Source organism: Microtus pennsylvanicus, chromosome 12 (assembly GCF_037038515.1).
Source record: "Microtus pennsylvanicus isolate mMicPen1 chromosome 12, mMicPen1.hap1, whole genome shotgun sequence".
NCBI lineage: Eukaryota > Metazoa > Chordata > Mammalia > Rodentia > Cricetidae > Microtus > Microtus pennsylvanicus.
This window is the reverse complement of record NC_134590.1, coordinates 18,207,091-18,232,752: the sequence shown is the minus strand read 5'-3', so window position 1 is coordinate 18,232,752 and position 25,662 is coordinate 18,207,091. Positions and strand designations below refer to the sequence as shown.

At 39.7% G+C, this 25,662-nt stretch overlaps 1 protein-coding gene across 1 annotated transcript in view; it reads right to left on the bottom strand.

The window, feature by feature from the left end:
* Positions 1–4,593: 4,593 nt before the first annotated feature.
* Positions 4,594–25,662, bottom strand: part of Tmprss11a (transmembrane serine protease 11A) — a 44,407-nt gene continuing 23,338 nt past the window's right edge. The window contains exons 5-10 of the mRNA XM_075942794.1: positions 20,463–20,530; positions 17,910–18,070; positions 11,367–11,538; positions 8,746–9,005; positions 7,013–7,155; positions 4,594–4,755 (exon numbers count right to left, since the gene is read on the bottom strand). Of these exons, the coding sequence (XP_075798909.1) occupies positions 4,594–4,755; positions 7,013–7,155; positions 8,746–9,005; positions 11,367–11,538; positions 17,910–18,070; positions 20,463–20,530 (966 nt within the window). The remainder of the gene's footprint in view (positions 4,756–7,012; positions 7,156–8,745; positions 9,006–11,366; positions 11,539–17,909; positions 18,071–20,462; positions 20,531–25,662) is intronic.

Below are 25,662 nucleotides of genomic sequence, written 5' to 3'. Positions count from 1 at the left end.
GTTCATTTAAAAATGTAATGTATAATTAAGAAATATAGGTTAATAGATAATCATCTATAATGGTCCAGTTTGTAGTCATGTTAGTTAGGTTTTCTAGATGTATAGAGATGTATTTCAGATGGATAGGCATTCTTCAAACCTTTCAAAGACTACAGAATATAGCATTTAAAAGGTTTAAAGAATTTAGTACTTTTTATGACAGTGAAACACATCTGCTCCTGGCAGCACCAGTTACTTCAAGAGGAAGATGGGCATTGAAGAGGCTCCTTATGGAGCTGGTTAGGCATTTGGGCAAGAAAGTGCTTCTGCTTGGACTACTTGATGAATTGGACATGCAGGATCCACAGAGAGATGACTGCTGAACTTGCCTAAATGTGAGACAATCCTTTGGGCCTCCTTTTTCATGAAAGAGTCTACTAGACATTCTGCAGGACACAGAAGAAAGTTACTGACAAGCTACCAATATCAACAGAACTGTCTTTGAAATTTCCTGATTCATGAAAAAGTCTGCTGGATATTATGGGCCTGTAGGCTGAAGATGTATGCCCAATGGTACAAATTACTTTGGGTGACTGTCCAGGCAGCAAGATGTCTCTATCAATTCCAGGGTTTTGGAAGTTGCTTACAATGCACTTCCTGTTTACTTAGGTAATATTATATCCTTCTAGAGTATTTGATGGAGTTGAAGAATTTATAGTTATAGTTTTCCTTAGTACAGTAGATATAAATATTGTAACTGTAATTCTTACTTGATACCTATTTTGTTATATGTTATTTTACTATGTTAAAGATAAAGCCTTCCTTTTCATTTAAACAGCAATGGTAAGGGAGAGGGTCAGATCCCTTGCCCACCACAGGTGGTAGGGGCAAGGTGTGGAGGCCGAAAAATGCAGGATGGATTCAAATTAAGTTGAGAAAAACTAAAACAATTATCTGAGACCTGGAGGCCCCGGGAGAACTAAACATTGGCTTGATTAGGGGTCTAGTATCTTGACCAGAAAGCCAATCTTTTTTCTCTTTTGTATCTGTACAAATGTGTGCAGGTACACATGTCTGCACAAAGCCAGTAAGTGCAGTAGGATCAAAAACTTATTGCCATTGTTCTTGAGTTTTCAGTAGTCCTCATTGTCCGCTAATGTTCAGCGAGTCCGGTTTTATCCCATGCTTTTTCAGACCCGGGCCAGCTGGCCTTGGTGAGTTCCCGTAAAAAACAATGACTTCTTGAATTTTGCATACAAATGGACAGAAATAGAAAACACTATCCTGAGTGAGGTAAGCCAGACCCAAAAAGAGGAGCATGGGATGTACTCACTCATATTTGGTTTCTAGCCATAAATAAAGGACATTGAGCCTATAATTCGTGATCCTAGAGAAGCGAAATAAGAAGGTGAACCCAAAGAAAAACATATAGTCATCCTCCTGAATATTAACCTTCATCAGGCGATGAAAGGAGACAGAGACAGAGACCCACAATGGAGCACCGGACTGAAATCTCAAGTTCCAAATCAGGAGCAGCTGGAGAGAGAGAGCACGAGCAAGGAACTCAGGACTGTGAGGGGTGCACCCACACACTGAGACAATGGGGATGTTCTGTCCTATTATTTTTATGTGTCTTCATCATATTCTTTACTTATATTTCTTCAATTTCCATGTCCTTACCCTGGCAAGAGGTGATTTTTGTTGAGGCCAGTCCGACAGCAAATGGCGAGGGCATTCTTCCCTTGCAGTCACCACCATGTGGCAGACAATGGGGGCGTGGCAGATGATGGGGGTGAGGCCGGTTATATTACTCTCACACCCTCCAGGCCAGGTCACCAGGGCCTCCACCAACAGGGTCAGCTCTATTTTGGTGCCCAGGGGAGGAACAGGCCCCACCTCCTGAGTGCTACAGCAGGTGAGAGGAGGGTCAGCTTCCTCATCTCTCAAAAATGGTGAGGGGTGCAGGGTGAGGGGTTAGGGGTACATCCCTCCCTACCTGACCCATGGCACAGTATGACAGATAAAGAGGGTCATGACCAGCTCTCCCATTTTTGTGCTCTCAGGGTCTGCTCACCAATGCCCCTGCTACCAGGGACAACTCGACTCTACCGCCCAGGTGAGGGGTAAGACCCTCTCTTCTCAGTGCTTCAATCCTGAGGGGCAGAACCAATTTTCCCCAGTGTTGAGAGTCAGTGAGGGGCAGGGTCAACTCTGTACAACCCTATCTTTTTGGCCTGGTGTTATCAGGAACCATGAACATCAACACAGACGGCGGCCGTCATTAGGGCTATGAACTCAGACATGGGCCTCGGCAGCAGCCCAGGAAGAGACATCACCATGGTCCTGGGTATCAATGAAGCCACTCTCTTTATCCCACTTATCGCCACTTTCAACTCTTCAGGTGTCTCTGCCTCTGTCTGTCTCTGTGTCTCTGTCTCTCTCTCCCCCCTACACCAGACCATACATTTGATGACCATAATAGTACCCATCTGGTTGGTGCTGCAAGACACTGGGCAGGACTGTGTTTTCTCCTTGGAGCCCCGGTTAGACCACCCCAGACATGCTTGTGGGTCTTTTTTATCCCGCTTTGACCTGTCATGACACTGGACACTGGGCACAACCATGCTTCCTCCTGGGAGCCTAGGTTGGCCCACCTTGGGTCTGTATGTGGGTCTCTTTTTCTGCTCAGTCCTTTACTGAGAGTATTATTCTTTTGTTGGATGTTTTTCTTGTTGTTTGAGACAAAGTCTCACATATGCCAGCTAAGTAGCTAAGAATGATCTTAGATTCCTTATTTTAACGAATATATCTCTTAACAAGAGTTGAAAGACTCACACCATGATCCAAACACAGACTCCATGATATTGTTTATGGAATGCTCTAATCACCAATTTTATTAGATTTAAAATGATAAAACAGTATTTTTCCCACACAGCCCCAAATGAAATGCTGCAGCAGACAGTTTAGAACATATCATTTACAACTCCAAGACTTTCTGAATCTTAGCATTAGAAGCAAAATCATATCTTACCACCACAACACAAAAAATTTATGTGGAAATGGGTGTGTGTGTGTGTGTGTGTGTGTGTGTGTGTGTGTGAAGGAGCAACTTTGCTTTGAAGTGAGTTCAGATCATTGACAGCAGCTGCCTGAGAGAATTCTTTAAAATCATTACAGTAAGTTTCCTAGTTCAAATCAATAACACTTAGTGAAAAATGTCATGGGTGTCCTGATATACCGGATACAGCAGCTATAAAGAAACTTTGTAAGGAAAGGGTACATGTGACTTTGACAGCCAAGGATGCAAATTTCCAATTCGTTATCAAGCTGTTTATATATCTTTTTTGAGGCAATCCAGCGTCGGTAATAAGTCACTTGTGTGTAAACTCCGGGTTTGTTCCTTTGACCACAGTTGTCCCCCCAGCTCACAATTCCAAGGAGATACCAAGTGTCTTTATTGTCTTAGAAATACATGCATCTCAAAATCCAAGAAATATTCCAAGAGAACTTTATCTAATTCTATTATGGGCACTGAAACCTCATTCTCTTAATGCCTGCATGAGTTTATTTATTTATTTATCTATCTATCTATCTATCTATCTATCTATCTATCTATCTATCTATTTATTTGTTTGTTTTGTTTGAGAGAGAATATATAAGGTTCCATGATTGAAATAATCAAAGCATGAACCTCAGGATGTACTTGGCGGCAGAAACAAAGGCATCATAAATATTCTTTCTGTAAAAAAACAGATTTCTTCTATGTGTTAAATTCTCAATTGTGTTCAGGCATTTGACCTAAGGTAATACTGGACAATATCTCCCCCTGGCGACCAAAATATGTAAATGCACATTCAAAACGTCAAATTCTTGTACACCTATTCTGGAACAGAATACTCATAAAGTTAGCAGACCCTCTCAATTTTTCATGACAAAAGTTACATATTGAGTAAACAATTCCTTTATATAAAACATTAATCGCTATTTCTTTTACATATATCTGTGCAGTGGGGATGGTGATGTGACTATCGTTCACGTGGTTGTGTGTGGTGTATCTTAAAATCATAGAAAAATCAGAAAGGTTTTCCAGCAAAGGTTAGACTACCATTGTTTTATTTTGCCACCAGACTTTGATGGTTGCATACAATCTTCTTTTATAAAATTCCCTTATATGCACTTAGAAGTAGCAAACGTATTGTCTGTGATAGAAAGCTCATGAAAACAGAGAAGGAAAGTAAAGAGGACAAGAGGAGTTTGCGAGCTCTGGAGATATCATGGGCATAGTATGAGCACCTTGAGATTTCTGAGAATTCAGAAAGTCTTTCACTTGAGGAGGCACCCAGGAAACACACTCTAAAAGTCTCCTAGGCTATCTTCAAAACGACACAATGTAAGTCCAATTTACTTGGCTTAAAGATAAGAATATCTTTGCTGCATGATAAAACAACCCATCACTTCACAAATAAGTGATTCTGAAATGAATCACATGTGTTTCATGTTGCTAGGTGCAGCTATTTTATCTCACTTCATTGTACCAGTGCCACCAAATGAATGTCTGAATTCTTATATACATATGACCTGCATGCTACTCTTTTGTTTAGTGTCTGCAGCCTCTTAGAGACCCGTTTTTGAAGCAATCCAGCGTCGGTAATAAGTCACTTGTGTGTAAACTCCGGGTTTGTTCCTTTGACCACAGTTGTCCCCCCAGCTCACAATTCCAAGGAGATACCAAGTGTCTTTATTGTCTCTTACAACCAATGGTCCCCCAGAATCACCCTGAAAATAAACAAGAGAAAAACAATTAGCTAAACTGCTTATCACTTACAAAAGTTTGATGAATTACTTATTTTATTATTCGTGTATGTGTAGATCTCATCTAGTCTGTTTCCTAGGGGTACCATTTTATGGCTTAAACGTTTCTTATTGTATTTAACTCCTTATCAAGTACTTTCAGTGCTGTTTTTTTTTTCCCAGCTAGATGGCACATATTGCTTTTCTGTCATGGCAGTGGATATTTAACCCTTTACACTTCACCACATCTTAATGAGTTCTAGTTCTTACCAGTGATGCTTGTCTTGTAAATATTACTTATGAACGAGTCAAATTCTCTAGAAAGGTGTTGCCTGAACCCACCCACTGATATCTTTTTGTTTTAATTGAAAACAAATTAATCTTTTTTTTGTACAGTGAACACATTCTGATCATGGTTTCCCCTCCTCCATCTCCCAGATCCTCCCCACTTCCTACCCTTCCAACTCCAAACCTTCTTTCTAGCTTAAGAAAGCAAACGGGCAAATAAAACAAATTAACAATCGAGAGATGTGTTGGCTGTCTGTTGCTGGGCATGCGGTCTACCCTTAAGTAAGTGTGGTTTGTGCCAGTGAGGCTCCACTAGAGAAAACTTCTTCTTCCTTTACAAACATTGTCAAATTTCAGAAATGGCTTCTTCCACCCAGTGTGTTCTACAGTGATTGAAATCACCTAAAGAGAGCTCTCTCTCCCTCAGTGCCTGATGGTGGGTAGTAACCCAAATCTATTTTATCAAATGTTTGACTGAACTACAACCAGAAATAAAACTGAAAATCTGCATGAGGTTGTGAAGACTCTCTTTTTCCCTCCCCTGGGTTTCTCATCAGCAATTCTGATAGTTTTTTATTTGTACTTGGATCTTGCCTACCTAGATGTTTGGTGGAGGAATATTCTCATTCTCGCTCTTGTATTCTTGCGCTCTTACACAGCGGCTCTCTCCTGCGTTCTCTGTCTCTGTCTCTATCTCTTTCCCCTCCCTCTTTCTTTCTCTGTCTTTTTCTGTCTCTCTGTCTCTCTCTCTATCTCTCCCTTCCCCCTCCATCCTTCTCCCCTTTTCCTTTTCTCTCTCCTCTATTGACATTAGAGAGATCTATTGAATTCTAAATGAATATTTGATAATATAAGGAATCCAGGTTGATGTTGGTACTTTTGATTCAGTTTTATCAGTTGCTCTGAAACCCTCATCATGTACCCCGGTCACCATCACTTGAACTACTTTCCCAGTGACTTTCCGTGAGTAGAGGTTTTTCTTAGATATCTTTGCCTCCCATCCCATTGAGTCCTCTTGCTTGGATCCTTAAATTCTGGCTGCGTCCTTCTGTACTCTTGACAACTTAGATTAGCTGTGCATTAGGCCCTGTTTGGACCTACCCTGTGTGTTATAAAACATTGTGCTCTTTTCATCAATGGCTGTTTGTTCTGTAATTTGTGGGTCTGTGGGCAGGGCATTAAGCATCCCATGCCACTAACAGTCTCATTATTTCACTGAGTAGATTCACCTCCTTGAAATTTTCAAGAGTCTGATGTCAAGAAAACGATTGCATATGGAAAGAAGCACACCCAGACCTTAATCAGAAAACGCATATTCCACGTGGGTTATGGAAGACTGAAGGAAACACCATGCAGGATATTGACAATGTGACCTAATCAAACTTTGCACTGCTAAGTAGACCTCACACCTGTCATCACGCTTGTGTTTTGCTAGGGGTTACCAATTATGAATTACAATAGTCGGTAATGAATACGTATACATCTTCAGAGTTTTAACTATTCTCTCTTCTAATTCTGTGATTGTATAAGACTTACTTATTCTTTAGTCCCCTTTGGAGCATCATCTCTCTGATGCTTGTCCCAAAAATGTTTCCCTGAAGGGAAAACTGTTTCTTTTCCTTTATATTGTTAGAACATCACAGTTCATTGTACATGGTTGTTGCCCTTTAATACATACATGAGCCTGTTGTGCACAAAGACATTACTATCCTCTTATCCTGTGAGTTTCTGGTTATTAAGACATTTAAATTTTGTGTTTGATAGCATCGATGAAATTCTTTACTTGTTTCAGGTGGTTTTATAATAAAACACTTAAGATACGTACATACTATGGCGGTTACACATTTGGAGATGTCAGAATGTCTGTGCTGTGCTAGCATAAAGAACATAAAAATATTTCCTGGACTGGGCAAAAAAGCTTAGTGACCTTGGTGATTTTCTCTCCCCAACCTACCCTGCAGGCATCATAAATTCCTTCCAGATATCCCGCGCAGAACATCCCACGCTTGATTTCATTGCCATACACCTGCTGTTGCTTGCACACGTCATTGCTTATGATCTGCACTCTGGCTTCTCGGAGCTCATTTTGAGATTCCCCTTAAGAGAAAACAAAGCACTCTCAGAATTTTCCATAGGTGTTCTTAGATGGACTGAATTGAGCTTGTTCTTCTCCATTCTCCTTCACTCTAAAGTTGTTTATGCAGACTGCGGTTAGGGTGAACTGTCCTAGAGAAAAAAATTCTAGCTAAAAGCCTTTAATCCCCATATTTGAAAGGCAGAGGTACATGTGTCTCTGCAAGTTTGAGATGAGTTTGGTCTACATAGACAGTTCAAGGACAGACAGTGCTATACAGTGAGACCCTGTCTCAAAACAAAAGCAATACATAAAACTGGTTCATTTAATGATGGTTGTTGTATTACCAGTTTTAATAAATACTTCTCTAAGCAGGATGACCATTTGGTTTCCTTTCTAGAGAATCCTTGAATTTTTACTTCCAAAATAATATATTTAGTTTTTTTATTAATTTTGATTTTATGTATATAGAAGTTTTACATTCATATATGTTTGTGCACAGCATCCATGCGGTGTCTATGGAGTTCAGAAGAATTTCATCCCCTGGAACTGGAATTATATGACTGAACCATCATGTGGGTGCTGGGAACCGAACCTGGGTGCTTTGGAAGAGCTGTCAGTGCTGTTAACTTCTTGAGTCCTCAAACCCAGTCTTTATTGTTAAAGAATATATCCCATTTTTTAAAAAATGAACTTTATGTTTATGGATTTCAGATTGTTCCCACAAATGTTACATGCTTGTTTGTCATTGTTTCTTGGTATGACAAACATGGTATTGTTTCTTGGCTTGATAAAACACTGCCTACATTATATGTTTATCCAGTCCTATGCATTTGCAAAGAGCTTCCATGTATATAATTGCATTACATCACAGTGTAATGGCTTATAAATAAATTTGTCTTGAATAAATTTAGGCATCCAGATCCTAAGCAGGCAGAAGCAGAGGAAAACAAAGAATATCACAAACATTCTGGAACTGTCTTTCTCACTCAATGAATAATAGGAAATCACGGCTCTCTGGTTGGTAGAACTGTCCAGCATAGCCCCCAATATTCTTGTGTTATTTCTCTTTCCCCACGTATGTGTTGGACTCTCTGAGTGCAATGGAAATCATTTTCGTAATTAGTTTTAAGTTACATGGAAAAGTTCTAGGAAATTTTTCATAAAAAAATAATATCTTTAATCAGATTGTCTTTGGCATAATTAAAAGGGAGAGTATTCAAGGCCTGGCCAAATCAGATAAGGTTTAGAATTTCCTCATGGTTGGACCTCGTATAGACTACTTCTGCCACAGGGTGGCGCCAGAGTCCTTTCCAATGAACTAGGAAAAAGTAGAACTCAGGTACAAGGATTTAGAGGTCTAAGGTGTAGCAAAAACCATCTTAAGTTTGTGTTCTACCTGTATCTAAGCCAGATTTCTCATGCAGGACTCTTGAATTCCAAGGACCAAATTTGCTTTGTTTCCATTTTGTGTTGGGTTTTTGGCACTTTGTAAAACGAGATCTCAAACTAACCTAAGACAAGCTCTGGGGAAAGGGCTGGCCACTTAATACAGGCGATGAAATTCCCCTGCTAAAGACTGAGACATCTGCTCTGTGTTCAGAGGTACCCACCAGTGTAGTAGAGTGCTCCAAATCCTGTGATGTAGACAGTTGAATTTGGCGGGAATGACGCAGAAGGTTCCGGCAAACAAATTCGGCGTACTTCATCTGAAAAGGTGACTCTCGGAGAAAACTGCACAAGAGCAATGTCGTGGTCTCTTGCTGGGGGGCGGTACCTCTCGTGCATAATAATTCTTCGGACGTCTCTTTTCATTAAGGGAGGGTTTATTGTTGTTCCAAAACTAAGAGTCCATTGGCGTGGGTTTGAATTACTGGAAAAGATTAGCAGCATACATGAGCCACACAGAATTCAATAACTACATCCTTTAGATTAGTCAACTGCATGCAGTGAGGTTACCTCGGGAACAAAAATACCGCTCTCAATAACATGTGTTTGCAATTACAGTTTCATTTCATTTAAATGTCTGTTGCCCATGATTTAAGTATAAAATACATACAAATAGCATATCGGAAATGAATTTCATATTTAATTATTGAGTTTTAGAAGTGTTTCCTTAACAAATCCTTATTAATAATGCAATTACCTAATATTATCGAGATGCTAGGAACAAAGAAGTGAACAAGACAGAAACACTCGGTTCCCATGAGTGTTATGCTTGAAGAAAGGAGAATATAAAATAAATTGAAATGTTGATAAATAATACAAATTCTAAAGATGATTAATAAAATAAAACAGGATAATGTATAAGGTACAACTGCTATTCAGCTTTGGAAGGCTTTTTTTTTATTATTGTTATTTTAGTACAATTATCTTTACACCAGTGAAGGGAGAGTTGTCAGCTATGAGACAGTCAGTACAACAAGTTTCCAGGGAAGCATCTGAGGGCCTTGGGCCACGTGTAATTCAGTTTTAGACACCAGAGGAAGAATGGCAGAAGATGACGCTGGAGAGGGGGGTGGGTGCCAGAGGGTCTTACAGGAGAGAGAAAATGCTTATGGGATATTTAAGGGATACTGGAATTCTTTTAAAGTTTTAAAACTGGGGCTTATGTAGTCTCATTTACATATGCATATCTTTTGATGCTAGGACATCCCTATTTTCCGTGTAATGAAGCCTTGTGTTAACTCAATTTCAGATTGTGCTTTTGAGAACTGCTATACTCACCTCTCCGTGAAAGGGCTCCCCATCAGGGCTGATAGGGAGAGAGGGTTTTAAGGATTACATAAAGAAGTCTCAAGCACCTAATCATGTGCCTGTAGCGCCACAGAGGCTAACAATTGTGCTAATTGTTGATACAAAACCGCTGTCAACTCTTCCTTGTCTCTGCTTGATCTCGCCTGCAGATGGAGGCCTGCTCCACTTAAGAATCCCTTTGTTCAACTTGGCATTCCTTTCATCTCTGAGCAGCTTTGCCTGCTGACAAGTTCTTTCTTGACTCCCTAAGTCTTCTCGAAAAACATGACAGTACTTTCGATCAGTTAATATGACTCTATTATCTGTATTAGAGATTTCTCGGAATAAGATTTCATCATGTAGGACGACGTATCTAAAATATTAATGTGCACACATAAGATTAGGGGCTTTTATTAAAACCCAGTTCCTGAGCCTGTAGCTCTGGGATAGGGTTTAAACCATTTTCATTCCTGGCGAATTCCCAGGCGATGTGGGTGCTGCGGCTCCATGAACTGCACTTTGAACGGGAAGGCAAGCAAACAGCTTACTCCTGCCTGCCCGTTGCCACCCCAGTTAACTTTAACTGTGCCGCCCAGTTCAGAATTTACTCTCCCGGGTAAGAACTGATCAGCTTAGGTTTCACAGGTCACATATTCTGGCTCTGCTTTTTAAAGATGTAATGTGGAATCATAATCAAATTAATGTCCATGCTGTGAACTTGACCTGGGCTGGTCTCCAGCAACAGTTCCGTACTTCCTGCCTCCTAGCAGATTCCAATTGCAGTTTATGAGCAGCACTGAGACTGGCGAAGGGCTTGACGGGAGCAGGCACTCAGGTTAAGTGGAGAGTAACAAAGAGCTGCGTTTGTTAGTACATGTGTTGTGTTGGAATAAGTTCTACTTTGTTGTAATTTCTTCAGGTAAAACTCTGAAGACTTAATTAATGGGTATTTGTTGGGAGCTGTGTACCCCCCCCCCCCCCCCCACCAGATCCTGAATTTCTGGTAAACAACTTGTTTTCCTCTGTTCTGAGACAGCCTGCAGCTGCTCTGAGCACGAGACCCTCAGGAGTTCCTGATGGCAGGAGAGTGGTTTCTGGTGGGTTTGGCTGGGGCGTGGCTAGCAGTTAAGGATCTCTATATAAGCGGCTCTGGCACACAATAAAGGGGGCATTCCTGTTTCAAGGATGACGTGTGTCTCTGTCTGTGTGTCTTTGTGTGTTTCGATCTCCAGCCCCTTGCCCGGTTCACAAACTGTACGGTAGCGCCTAGAGTGCAAATGGGCGTGGTGCGCTACAGGTATTGGTACGATGTTAACTATTACTCTATTCCCACCAAACTTTCCGAATAAGTATGCAAGGGGAGCATTACTTTAGAAAAGGACCAGAAAGATTTGCTTATTATACTTCAGTCATATTTTGGACTTTGACTGGCACTCAGAATATGGAAATGCTCCTGGTTTTTAGCAACATGGGGACTGACTTAAGTTCAGCAACTCACGTTCTGAAGCAGTGTGCTGCCGTGACGACCCACATGTTCCCAATCAAGGTGCCCCCACACTGATGGATGTTGCTGCGCTGAAGAGAAACTTGCCAAGGCCAGGCACCTTTAGCTGCAGGGTTTCCGGACACGATTCTGTTGGCAATTAACGGGATAGCTCTTTTGCCACAATCTGAAAAAGGTGAAAACGTTTATAAGGAATGTCTGTCTAGTTTTTGATGCCACAGAATACTGCAGGGCAGACGTCGCATTTGTCATTTTTAAAACATGACCAATATTTAATTTTTGTTTTTCCTTTCGCACTGACACATTCATCGCTTAGTCCAACCATTGTATATGTGAATATATGTTGTTCACTAAGTTATAAACTATTGACAACTTCATCCCCATGAACTATCAATTGCCAGTTATCCAGTTGTTCTAGGAGCCCTCACCAAGGTTATTGTTTCACAGTTTTAGGTGACCCAGCAGTGTTGTTACCAAGGAGTCCTCTTCAGAAGGACAACTCTGTTAAGCCAGATAAGCAGTGGCCTGTTTGGTGGAAGCACCTTTGATGTCTACTAGAGTGACTCCATTTTAAGGTGTGCAAGGATTAATGCATCACAACTAGCCATTCATTCTTTAGGATGGAGGTTTCCATGTTTCCATATAAACATTACATCCACCATTGACAAGAATGAACATGCAGTTCATCGCATCGGAGGCTGCTTTGGTGCTTGGGTTTCTGTGAAGACAAAAACTTATATAAGATCCTATTGTTAAAAAAATATAGTGGGCTGGGTCTTGTTCCAACAAATAATTATCAGAAAAGAAAAATCATTCTACTTGTGTTGATTATCCTCCACACATGGCTGTTTCAGAAATCTCCAGCACACTACCATGGCTCTCGCTGGTCCAGCCACTGTCCTCATCTGAACATCAGTCTAGATGCTAGTCTAAGCTCCCACACCATTTCCTTGACCTGTCTTCTACATTCTGTTTCTGCACTGGGCATTGAATGGGCTTTCCGAAATGTGCAAACTTTCGTTGCCTTCCAAATGAGGTAGCTATCTTTCCAGGTGATTCTGGCCACTGATAACTGTGAATCACATCTCTTTCCCACACACTCAGGTCCCAAGCCTTTGGCACAGTCAAGAAGACTCTTTCCATTTGTAGGAAATGATGACGCCTTCACTTTCCTGGTCTTCATGTCCAGAACACTTACTACCAGTCTCTTGATTCATGGCCTCTCTTCTCTGACATTTCAGGGATTATTTTCTGATTCAACAAGGCCAGATGAGCTAACTCTGATGGATCTTAAAGCACTGCATATTTTCTTAAATCATCTGTCCCATTGTATTTATAATTTCCAATTAATTTTTGTCTTCTTTTACTTTGGAATTAGGTTTTAAAGAAGTTCATGTCTTAGTCACAGTAATATGACCAGCTCCTGGCACACTTTTTGACACTATGTTAAAGATGTTAAAAAGGTAGATGAATAATGATAAGTAATGAAGTTCTAAAATAATGAAAATAGATAAATGAATAAATAAGGAAAATATAGTACAGGTGTTTGCAACACAAAGAATCGAAAGCATGGATTACTGATGAAATCCTTCACCACATATGTAAAATCCTTCAAAATTCATGCCACATTAAGTTGAAACAAATTGATGTCACTGCCAGGTATGAAAATAATGCTATATTTTCAGTAGTCAGTCTAGAAAATGGGTTAATTTATTCCCTTTGGATCTCCTTGAATCGTTTTAATTTCAGTAGAAAGCAGGTCTCAAAAATTTTTTAAAGAAATTAGAAAAGTAGGCCCACTTATTAAAAATGAGAAATGTCTTTTTAAACTTTCTTAGTCTTAAAATTAGAAAAGCACTTATCTATCTATTGGCCAATTATTATTCTTACAGATGAAAATGTAAATGTAGATGAGAAGTTAAAGATACAATTGAATATGTGGAATTTGAGACTATTTTTATAAGCTAATTAGACTTACATGCTTGGACAGTTAGCTTCCCTGATGATGAAATACATCATTTAAAGTCAAACAGAAGAAAAGTAAAGACTTTTTGTTCTCCCGGTTCATTGTAATAGCCAAGAATCACCAGAGGTCACTGACCATAAACTCTGGACAGCTGAGTGCACAGACCAGTTAGGACACTGGCTCTCTCGTATACATTTGATGTAAAAGGCGAATCTAATTAGTTGGGCAATTTCTTACTCATTGTGTCAGATAAAAGCAGTGGATGAATAAATTCCGCAAATGATTTACATTAATGCAGATCTGTCATTTTCCAAGAGCACCAGGTAAACCCTCTTGGATTCCACTTTAGGATGAGGAGAGGGAGTAAGTAGATAGGCCCCTAGGCATCACACTTTTCCTCAACCAAAACATGTCTGTTTTTGTCTCTTTTGTTTATTTAAGATTTCATATAATCCTGTTCTTCTTGGAGTGTTTAGGATGAAAAGACTTTGAAAAACTCCAGCATAAATTGTGTTTAAAGTACTTCTCAGACATGTTCCTAACTAATGAAATGCTGTGGCTTTAAAAAAAATTATAAAATGGACACAACAGTGTATGCCTTTGATCCCAACATTGAGGAGGCTAAGGTAGGAGAAGCCCCAGATGGACCCTTTTTCAAAGTAAAAGCAAAAATGAAAATCAAACTATGGTGTATTATTATATAATATAAGCTGAATATTGGGAAAGGTTAACTTTAAGGTTAAATTTTGCCAATCTCCAACAGTTTTAAATTTGACAAAGGAAGCAAACTCTTACACACATATGAAACAGCATGTTGTTATTAGTAAATATGTGAAATTTTCACTTACACACCATAGCTCGGTAAGATGGAAATATGATGTGCAAAGTTGCCTTACAGTTGTGCTGGTAGTTTAGTTAGAGAGGCTGACTCAACAAGATAGTGACAAACTAGAGGGCCATCTTTCTCTGAATTAGTCTCTGCGTCCTATTTCCATTTGAGGAAAATAAGAAGGTGCCAACTCCTTGTAAGTCCTTTGTGAGTAGCTGGTGACAATGACCCCTATGAAGCAGGAGCGTAGGGAAGAATGAGTTCAGAGCGTAGGGAAGAAGGAGTTCAGAATCATCCTCGAAGGCACCCGCCAGACACAATGAAGATGCAATTGCTTAAGTGCTTAGCCTATACAAGCAGCTCAGTTTCTAGCTCATGTCATTTGTAAGCTTCCTGTTTAACTAAAGCCAAAACAAAACACAGAAGGAAGGAATTTAATTTGTCTGTAGTGACGCATTGAAATTGTGTCACAGATGGAAGGCCTAAGTGAACCTCCATGCTCCTTTTTCTTTCAGCTGCTCCTCACTAGTTCTGCCACCATACAAGACACATCTGGCTGATGACCCTGAAGACTTCACCAGCCAAATGCTTCCTCCCTTGTCCTCTGGAAGAAAGTTGCTTGTCTTTATCTCCCTTAGAATTCAGGGGAAAGGTGGCCATTTGCTATCTACCCTTTTCTCTGTTGAAAACATTCTCTCAGTGTACTGATGATAACTGGGGATACAGTCACTCTCTGGAAAAAGCACAAAAAAGAGAGCAATTCCAAATTTCCTCCTCAATAATTCTTTTTTACATTTACAAAACACAGACTATCGAATCATGCATCGTATTGGTAGTCTGTGAATTAGAAGAATCGACTATCCTGTATTTGTAACCTCCTTCTGCCCACCCTCTATACTACTCCCTAGATAAATTGGGGGCTTATACCAACACAAAATAATATGATATTGGTAGTTTGAATAAGAATGGCACCCATAGGCTTGTATATCTGAGTCCTAGGTCCCCAGTTAATGGAACTGTCTGGGAAGAATGGGGAGGTGTGGCCTTGGTGGAAGAGGTGTGTCTTTGGGCAGTGGGTGGACAGGCTTTGAGGTTTCAAAAGGCATGCATCATTGCCAGTTATCTTTGTCCCTGCCTCATGGTGGTAATCTCAGAATATAAGCTCTCAGCTACTGCTCCAGTGTTATGCCTGTCTGTCTGCTGCTATGCTTTGTCATGGCAATAGACAAGTAACTAAGACAGAGCCTCTGTCTTCTTTAGTTTGGTTATATTTCAGAATAATTATTTTTCCTTATTCTAACAACTTACTATTGTGTTATTGGTGTTTTTGAGCAGCAAGTAAGATTCATAGGCTCACAGTCATACATTAGAATTCTTCTATTAGACACTCATCACTTCAGAATCAGGATGCAAATTATCCATCACCATAATGACTCTAGGATAAGCACTAATGTAGTTGGAAATAGTATTTTTTCCTCTGAATTCATTTTTATTTTTATTTTTGAGAGAATATTGCCCCAGGACCCTGACTTGCCTGAAACTCACTATATAGACTGGTCTGGCTTTAAAGTTATGTCAAGTCTCCTGCCTCTGACTCTTGAATGTTGGGATTACAGGCATGCACTTCCATGCCTGGTACTCTAATTAGAATTCTAAGAATATTTTTTTTTTGTTTTTAGGGAGAATGTTACAATCAGGGGTTGTCTGTCAATTCCTAGATAAAAAATTCCAACTTTTCTAAATATTTTCCATTTCCAGTGCAGACATAAAAATACTTTTACTTAATTCAAAGTGACCATCTCCAACACATTTTGGAGGTAAGAAAGATTTAGCATTATTTGTATTTTGCAGACTACAACCACTGTGATGGGAAGTCAGGCACACTTTCCCTAATACAGGCAGTGAGCTCGTTTACCACAGGAATAGGAAGAAGTTGATTCTAGCTTTGATTTCACAGCATTGTGTCTAATAAAGGACCCAAATTTCACAGTTATTTATCAAAATAAAACACAGATTCTTGAGAAAGAACGGAAGACCCCTGAACTAGAAGCTTATTTCTAGCTGCTCATAAACACTGCATTTGGAAAATTCAGAAACCTTTACAGTTCTAGCTCTTTCTCCCACCAGTCAATTTTGAAAGGGCGTACAATTCAACAGCTTCTGAAGCAATAGTTTCCAGGTGCTGTATTATGTTCTCTGTTTTCCCATATGTTTTCTCATACTTTTGTGTAGTCAAGAAGAACAAGCATTATTTTACTTTTACAGGTTAAAAAATGCACACGCAGGTACAGGTGATTGCTTGTATACTACAATAACAAAGAGACTTTATAACTAAGTAACGCAAATATTGTTCTCCACAAGAACATCCCCTCCTTAAATATAGTATAATCATTAAAGTACATGAAACACAAGCTGAGTCTATATGAAACAGAAAGGCCTGGTGGTCAGGGGCCATTCAATGCTCCATCTCTTATTTCCAATACTGCAGGGAAAATCTTGAGTTCCTGAAAAATTAAATCACTATTGGAATTACATACACCTTGTCATGTATCTTCTCAGAATGGCCATTATTTCACAATGAAGGAAAATGGATCATACATTTGACAGGTTCTTTCCTCCCAGCTGGGAGGGGTCCATAGCTTTACGTCTTAGTAACTGACTTCATGTCCTATGAGCAAGCGTCTATTGATCCATTACCTTGGGTTCTCATTTCCTAAAGAGGTTTCCTCAACTTGACCCTCAAAAGGGCAGGGCACTCTGTTTTATTTCTAATACAAATCTTTTGTTCTTACGCACTTAAATCTGGTTCTGATGGAGTTTATGGGATAACTCTGTACCTGTCTGCTAGAAGCAGATGTTATGTTAGCACATTGTCTGCTAGGTAAGTAAATCCCTGGCTTCCTGCACTCAGAGTCTCAAATATGCTACTACAAGGATGAATTTCAAAAGGAGACAATGATCATAGAGTTTTCACTTTTGTTTAAGCACAGAACTTCTTTTTTGTAATGCCCATCAACAAATTAGACATCTAGATTTGAATCCTTGCTCCTTTAAATTATTATATTCCTTAATATTTTTATAACTATGTAATAGAGTTTTTCTATTATATTAATGCGTGCAAATTAAAGTAGATATTGCATATAAGATATAGCGATGGACCTTGATAAAGATAGACTCTCGTCAATTCAGAGAGTTGATGATGTAATGAGTTAAAGGTGAACAAAAAAGGGAAAAATATATAAATGGTTATAGTGACTTCTTATTCCCACTGAATTTTAAGGTGTTATTCTTTATAAGATGGCTCTAAAGGCAGTTTTTCTTTCTTCTAAATACTCTTAAGGAATAAAAATAATAAAACTTCATAGCATCATCAAATACTGAAACTAACTATATTTTTAAAGGATACAGATGAGTCTCTATTTGTATATTATCCCAAACATAAATCATTTATTGCTTAACATTTTCACTTGCTTAATCATGGGGGCAGTGACTGACTTGGATTAACCTTGCTTGTGGTAAAGATGTCTTTATTGAGAGAAGAGTTCCAATCAGTTACTTTCAGGAAAACTACTTGATGACTAATGCCAGACATTCTTTCATCAACGAATAATAAAAACTTGAAATGTCTCATCTTTAGGTTGAATTTTTTTCCTGTATGATGTCTTAGTGTTTGCAGTGGGAATGACGCGTGAGCTTCTGGCTGTACAGAGCATTTATATCATGTGACAGTCAACCTACTTACCATTTACTTGAACTACTGACACATCAGCACGCAAGGCTCTTGTGTTCCTCTTCTTTTGATTTAAGATGCTGTGGTTTTTCTTTTCTCCCACAGTTCTTTGCCCAGTAGAGGGGGACTGTAGTGCCATAACAATGTCTGCTTCTGCATCATCTTCTTCCGGACTAGGAAACACAAGAGCAAGATTCACATTCAAAGGGCACACCTGGTACTGTCTCACTGTCTTTCCTTTCTAGTCCTGATCTATGCTTCAGTTGCTGAGATGTCAAGGGCCAGGCAATCCACTCATGAACACACTCTTCTACATGCTACTTTCTGACTTAAATGAATTTCTCATTTTCCCCCTTGTAGCTTTTTTTAAAATTTTTTTTTGTTTTGATTACATCCCTCCATTAACTTGAGGACACGTTACTATATTGGAATAAGACTCAAACACCAAAGTCAAAAGGTCATCAGAAAAAAAAAAGGTTTTAGTATTCTCAGGCTTTTAGGATCATCCTAGTTCTCATCCCTCAGAACTACAGTTGGTCAAAGGGCAGAGAATAAGTGGCCGACCGTGAGGTATCTGTTCCTAAATGGGAAACAACCCTTATCCCTAAAGTTCAGGGAACATCATGGAAAGGGTAATGGAAGATTGTAAGAGGCAGGGAACTGGGTGGGGTGGCAGTTACAAAGCTGTCTTCTGGCATTGGAAGATGCATATTCAGAACACTCATCTGGAATGGCTGACTGCCTAGTCCTGTACAAAACTGTACCAGGCAAAACTTCAGTATTGGTTGGGGAAGGGCTCATAAGACCCGAGATATAGTTGAGGAGCTACCGGCAACCAACAGCTGCTGAGGGAGGAAGAGTCAGATTTCTTCAGGGATGAGGTTTTTGTAGGTTACCTATGTGCCAGAGGTCATCCTCCGATGTGCATGTGAGCAATGGGTGATTGAACTCAATAGGATGCACACACACTCTTGTGTGTGTGTATTATATCCGTATACAAACAGATAACAACAACAGAAAAAGAAGACTCAAACTTGGAAGGGAAGTGTTGGGGGCACACAAGAGGAATTGTACGGTGGGGAGGGTAAAACTGATGTGATCAAAATGCACTGTACTCGTAATAGCTTCTTAAAAATGAAATAAAAACATAAAAACCTACTCGAATCTTTGGGTAAAAAATAAAATAGGAAAATTTCATAAATTCTGAGACATAATGAGTCTCACATTCTACTATTGCTCTAGTTTAGAGAAGTATAAGTAATTAGAATTTTATGCTAAATTGACAAAGCTGACCTGAATATTTTTCTGTTTTAAATAAAAGGAAATAAAACAGTTTACTGAACAGATTTCCACAAAAAATATCACAACCAGCACTAGCTATTCATCGTGAGAAGCTTCTCAGATTGTGGTGATGTTACTAAAAGTTATAAAAATTAGAATGTGAAGACAGAGGGTATAAAATGTAGGAAGTTCCAGCATTTATATGCTTTTTGTCTCCTAAATGATCTAACCATATGATAACAAGATCACAGAGGGGCTGGAGGGATGATGCAGTGGTTAAGAGCATTTGCTTCTCTTGCAGAGCGCCTGAGTTCAACTTCCAGCACCCACATGGTGGCTCACAACAATTCATTGTTCTTTTCTGGTCTCTGCGGCACGGGGCAGGATTGGTGAACATGTCCACAGACAGACAGAAACACTAACTACTATGCAATAAAAATAAATCTTAAAAAACTCCTTGTGGAAGTCATGAGTTAGTAGAAGTAAAGATCTTTAGAAAGTGTTCAATCATGCATTAGTCTCTTGGTAAGAAAAGTGATCACCACCCATTCCTTCAAATAAATTCAACTAAATATTTTAGTTGTTTTTATCAAGCTTTTTCATATACGTTTATTGTACAAAGTAGTGGGTTTCATAATTAAAGTTTTGTTTGAGTTTCTTTTTTCTCCTTGACATGAGTCATACAAACTCCTGGTTTTGTGCCTGTCCTGCTGTGTGATTTTTAAAATAACAAAGTTTAAACATCTGAGCAATTTCAGCAACTGATCTGAGTCTTTCCTCCCCATCCAGACAAAAGGGAGCATCTATTACAACATGATCATCTTTTGGTTCGGGCATGTCGCCTGTCACTAGGTCTTTGTTACAGGTAAAACTTATGATCCCATTTTGTAGCAAACTTTTCTTTCCTTGATGTCTTTGAAGCGCCATATCTGTCAGAAGTATAGAACTCGATGCATGCAAAGACATGGCCAGGGTTTACCTATGGCTGTGGATTAAGGTGGATTCCAGGCCTCACAGTCAGTGGGGAGGGTTTGAGTGCCAGTTCTACTGATTGTAAACGTCTCTTGGGGGAACATTCAGTATATCACCATCCTCCTCCTCACACCTCAGCATCTCAAGTTTCAGGATGAATTTAGCCCTGTCCATTGAGACAAACTATTGCAGCAGCAATGTTTATGAAGAGCCCAGTATCCGCTCTAGAGACACACATTATATGGAGGGCCCTGTGTTCTTTCCCTTTGTCCCTCCAGCCTTGCAACTACACCCTTGCCCAAACATACATACGTTAGTCTGACTACATGGTTGTTGACATGGTGTTTGTCCAAGGTTGACTCTATAAATATTTCATCTACCTGAAATTACAAAAAAGGAAAAACAGTATGTTAGTAGGATGATTTATAATGAGACTATATCCCAGATTAAATGTTAAAGAAATGCAGTTTTTAAATGAACGTCACATATTTCCAATTGCTTGCTATATTAGAAAAGAATCTCATTGAAAAATGCTTGAATGAAAAGGGAAAAAAGAAATTCAGAACGTCGCCCAACCTAATGGCTTTTACATTACAAAGAGATTCTGTAGGAGACACACAAGCATGCTGAGTGATCCCACCCTACTTCCACCTTCTATCTTTTCAAACTAGAGTAAGAGTTTTTACTTATGCAGAATTTCCAAAATTAAAAATGAAATAAATTCTCACTTTGTAGTAAATCCAGGGGTTGTACATTTCATATTAATTTTGTAAAAAATCTCACAAATAAAATAATTCGTGTTTAAGGGAAACAATACAGAATTTTTCACACAGAAGTATGTAATAAAATGCAAAAACATATTCCTATTCGTTTACAGTATGTTTAGGAGGTAGTCACTTGCTCTGTAGATCTTTGGTTGCGAAGTATAGGAGGTATTGGGGTAATATTATGGAGAAACAGACATTTGAATCCACTGTGGACTCTACGGCTACCCAGAAAGGAAGAGAGTAAGATAATGTTGAAACATCAAATAGCAGTGTCAAACATCTTATCCTATAAAGAAGAAGAAGAATAGTATTTTTGACAGATACATATGCATGTCCAAGCCTGCTACATCATGATGTTGTGTGGCCCATCACTGGTATGTCTGACTTTTTGTTCCCTCTAACAACCTCTTGGAGGTGGCAGTGTCATCTGAATGTCTGCACTGGAGCTGGGGTTGCAAAGGAACCAGATACAGCAAATAAAGAAGGACAAGGTCCTAAATCCTAAAGCCAAGGGCCAGAGATGCAGGTCTTATTTTTAAAGGAACAAGACATAAAAATGAAGGAAATATGTTTTAGGAATGGTGGATCACGTTATGACTTCTTCTTACCACTACTAGTAATTCACAGATATGTCATTGGGAGCCAGGATTTTCATTACTTACATTAACTCTTATAATTACTCCATGAAATAGGAGTAATTTGATTCCTGTCTCACCAGAAAAGAAAACTGACTTTGAGGCAATGTCTAGTTCTGTGATTCCATGCAGATGAGAACATGCTGAGACTTAAGACTTCCACATGTAGGAGCCATGGTCGGTTTCCACTCAGTTATAGAGCGTTTCTTCTTTAATATGCTGTATCCTATAGTTCAATTTCTTTCCTAAAGCACAATGATCAGTCTGCAAAAATAGCTGGTTACTATGAATGCAATGTAGTATAATACTTGGGGTAGACTTAAACACAAGCTCAAACATAGTATTTAAAGAGTAAGTTGTAGGGGGAGGGAAATGGGAGGCTGGGAGGAGGTGGAAACTTGTTTTTTTTTTCTCATTTTCTCAATAAAAAAAAGAAAAGAAAAAAAAATAAAGAGTAAGTTGTTGGCATCTATAAGAGTTAGGTGTCTACTACTGTGCTGAAACACCATGACGAAAAGCAACTTTGCCTCTAATTCCAGGTAACAATTAATCACTGAGGAAAGTCAGGGCAAAAACTCAACAGGGCAGGTTTCTGTAGTCAGAGCAGACCCAGAGGCCATGGAGGAGTGCTTCTTACTGGCTTGCTCCTTATCTCTTACTCAGCCCGTTTCTTAGAGTGTCCACCACCAGCAGCCCAAGGAAGGATAACACCACCCAGAACGGACTAGCTCCTCACGTCAATCACTAAATAAGAAAATGCTTGCCTACAGGACAGTCTTCGGGCATCATTTTCTCAGCTAAAATTCCCTCCTCTCAGAAGACTCTAGCTTGTGTCAAAGTGACACAAAAACTTCTCAGAATAGCACCCAAAATACGTCCTCACCTGGATTTCTATAAGAGAAGCTTAAATTCAGCAGTTTGAAAGAAACTATTTTGCAAGATTTCCTCCAAATTTGCATTGCTCTAATAATCTCTGCCTCAACATGTGTGAGAGAAGTCCTCCTCTCCCACAAAAAGGCAAACCCAAATCAAGGAGGAGAAAATTAATAAACTTTAAAAGAAAAAGTGCCCATTGTGATTGAGCACTAAAAATCTATGGCTTGTATTAATAGTCTGAGTAAGTTCTATCCACAGTTGAGTTTTGTGCAACTTGATAAAAACACTGGATTAAGGTCTCAACCACTGACCTGTGGAGAACACCAGTTCCATGGTGGAGTATAAGCCCTCTGTGAAGATGGGAACCCAGGGAGCAGCAAGAGGAAAAGTGACATAAGTCACTTACGTGCTTATAGCAAAGAAAGATTCTTCTCTATGATTGCAGGACCTTGTCTCTAGACAGCCCCGCTAATTAGATGTGGGCCAAGAGCCAAGGATGTTTATGTCACATGTGTATGGACAGAACACTGAGGAAGGAGATACAGGAACTGGTCCAAAGAGAGCTCGTGGAATGACTTACTTGCTGGGGAGAGGGGTGGGGAATCCAGCCCAACATAAACATTAACTGCATTACTGAAAGGGGTGTAGTAGAACCAAGCCCTGCAGCTGTCCCAAAGTTACACTTGTGTGGGAGATGAGGGCTTGTTTCATCATACACACTTTCCCTGTTGATGCTGACATTCCAAGTTCTAGGACACTTTCTTCTTTCTCCAATGTAGATATGTAAGAGTTGGCTAAAAATTTATTGTCATTAACACAATCTAATAGAGTCAATGATTTAAAACTCCTACCTGTCACTTAAGGGCAGCTGTAGCTTTGTCATTAGGAATGGAGTGTCCTGATAGTGAACAAAAGACTTTTTTTAGGGCAGTACTTAGTTTTTGCTTGGTGACTCTGGAAGGCTTCAAATTGCACCGAGATTTAAATCCTAAGAGGGCAACAGAAGGTTAGCTGGGTGTTTAATGAAAAAGTTGGGGAGAGGCTGGCAACTCAAACAGATACACCCAGCCGTTGAGCTCATTCCCAATCATTCCTGAAGTAGCTGTTTGCACATGTCAAAGTCTTTTTTTTTCTGTTAGATCTAATTGACTTCTCCTTTCAAAGCCATCCATGTTTTCACATGACGGTATTTCTAGACTGACATTGCAAAACTCAGCTATTCCCCTGAAGATTTGAGACAAGCTTGTATTTCCAGTTAACCTTAGTTGACCTCCCGAGAACTAAAGAAACCAAAAAAAAAAAAAAAAAAAAAACAAAAAAAACCCAACCACCTTATATTATCCTAATTATAATAATGGTACCATAAAAAGCATGATGTTTTAAAAGCAAGATCTTTAAAATATCTGTTCATTTTAGTTGTACAGGTGTGTCCATGTACCTGGGCATATATATCAGCCCTGCAGGAGTGGAGTGCCTGCAGAGGCCAAGAGAAGGCATCAGATATCCCACAGATGGAATCTTAGATAGTTGTGAGCCATCGGCTGTGGGTGCTGGGAACTGAACCCACCCACTCTGGAAGAGCAGTTAAATGTATTTAACCTCTTAACCATCTCTCCAAAAATCTTTATATAGGATTTTTTAAAAAATACCTTTAGTTTTAGTAAAGCTTACTTGAAGTTACTGGTGCTACAGGGATGATGCCAGTAAAAACAGGGAATCAAGAAAATTTGAAGCTTTGTGCACCTCAACAATATTCAAGGACCCCCCCAGACTGCTGCCAGGCTTCCTGTTCAGCCCTCCACACACAAGTACCTTCCAGCCCTGACCTCCATTATCCTGAGTACTTGACCTTTGACCTATTGAGTCCTTCTACTTTCTGGCAGTCTTGCTTCTCTGAATCGATTACTCTTGGGGGCATCTCTCTCAGGGAATTAATTTGGGGTTTAGTTTATTATTATAAGATTATTATATTATAAGATTAGTTTATTCTCAAGCTAATCTTATTTCCTACTGTCTGGGTTTTTCTTATGCAATCTACACCTTCTACCTATTTGTATATCTATTTGCATAAGTGTGTTATTTCTTTTATAAACTGTAAAGAATTACAAGTAACCATGGTGATTTTGTTTTCATGGTCTGTAATATCTAGTCCAGCACTTTGCAGTGATAGTCATGTTGTATGTTGTCGAATAAACAAATAAAAGGGAGAAATAAATTTTGCATCAGAAAGTTTTGCATTTACAAGGAAAGTTCTAGGATAGGTTTAAGAGTGTCCCTTACATCAGGCTGAGATCAATGCTTCTACACACACACACATACATACACACACACACAAAAGCATGTGAACTATTTGAAGGGATTTCTTTCTTCTTCTCTTCTTCTCATGGCTTTTCCGGAAGTTGGCTTCCTTGAGGCAAGTTGCTCCATCATGAGTGTACACGTGGTAGATGCAGGAGTCATTATCACCACCGTCTGCTATCTGTGCTCTAAGTTCAAACTCCCGTGCGTTTGATCACACATGCTTCCTCAACAATCAGAGGTGATTACTATTATTACCCACATTATTTGAATGAGGAAATGACGTGCCCTAGCTGACACAGCTGTGAGCCACAGACTCAGATTGGGCCCAGGCTGGCCAGCTTCTCAGCTTGCTAATGTCCTCACAGCACTGACCTAAGGAAGGGCACACAAGTAGGTTTGCACCAAGAGCTCTTTACCACCATGGGCAGCACGCTGTGCCTAAGAAGGCCATCAACTACAAAGGCCTGACAAAAATAAATGGCACGATCCTGGGAGCTTTTATGGCAATTCACTAACAGTTATTATACTGACTGGAAATTCGGGATGCCTCACGTGCAAGTGAGTCTGGAGGCCAGAGGTCAGTGTTAGGTGGCTTCCTCAATTCCTGAACCTCACTGATTCAGCTAGGCTGCCTGGGCAGTGAGATCCAGGGAAACTATTCTGTCTCCCTAGTGCTGCTGGGTTACATGCAGAAGCTTCCATGCCTGGTTTACAGTGAGCGCTTTACTGACTGAGCCATTTCCCACCCCACCCCCAATTTTTTTTTTTTTAAAGTTAGCTGCAAATCCTTCCTTCCAGGCTGGGTCGAGGATAGCCACCCTGAGCACCAGATAACGTCTAAAGCATTGCCAGCGTCACTGGACAGATAAGGTCTACTTCTCCTGGCTTTGAACACAGTGCTGGATCGACTGAAGAAAGGAGCTGGATCCAGTG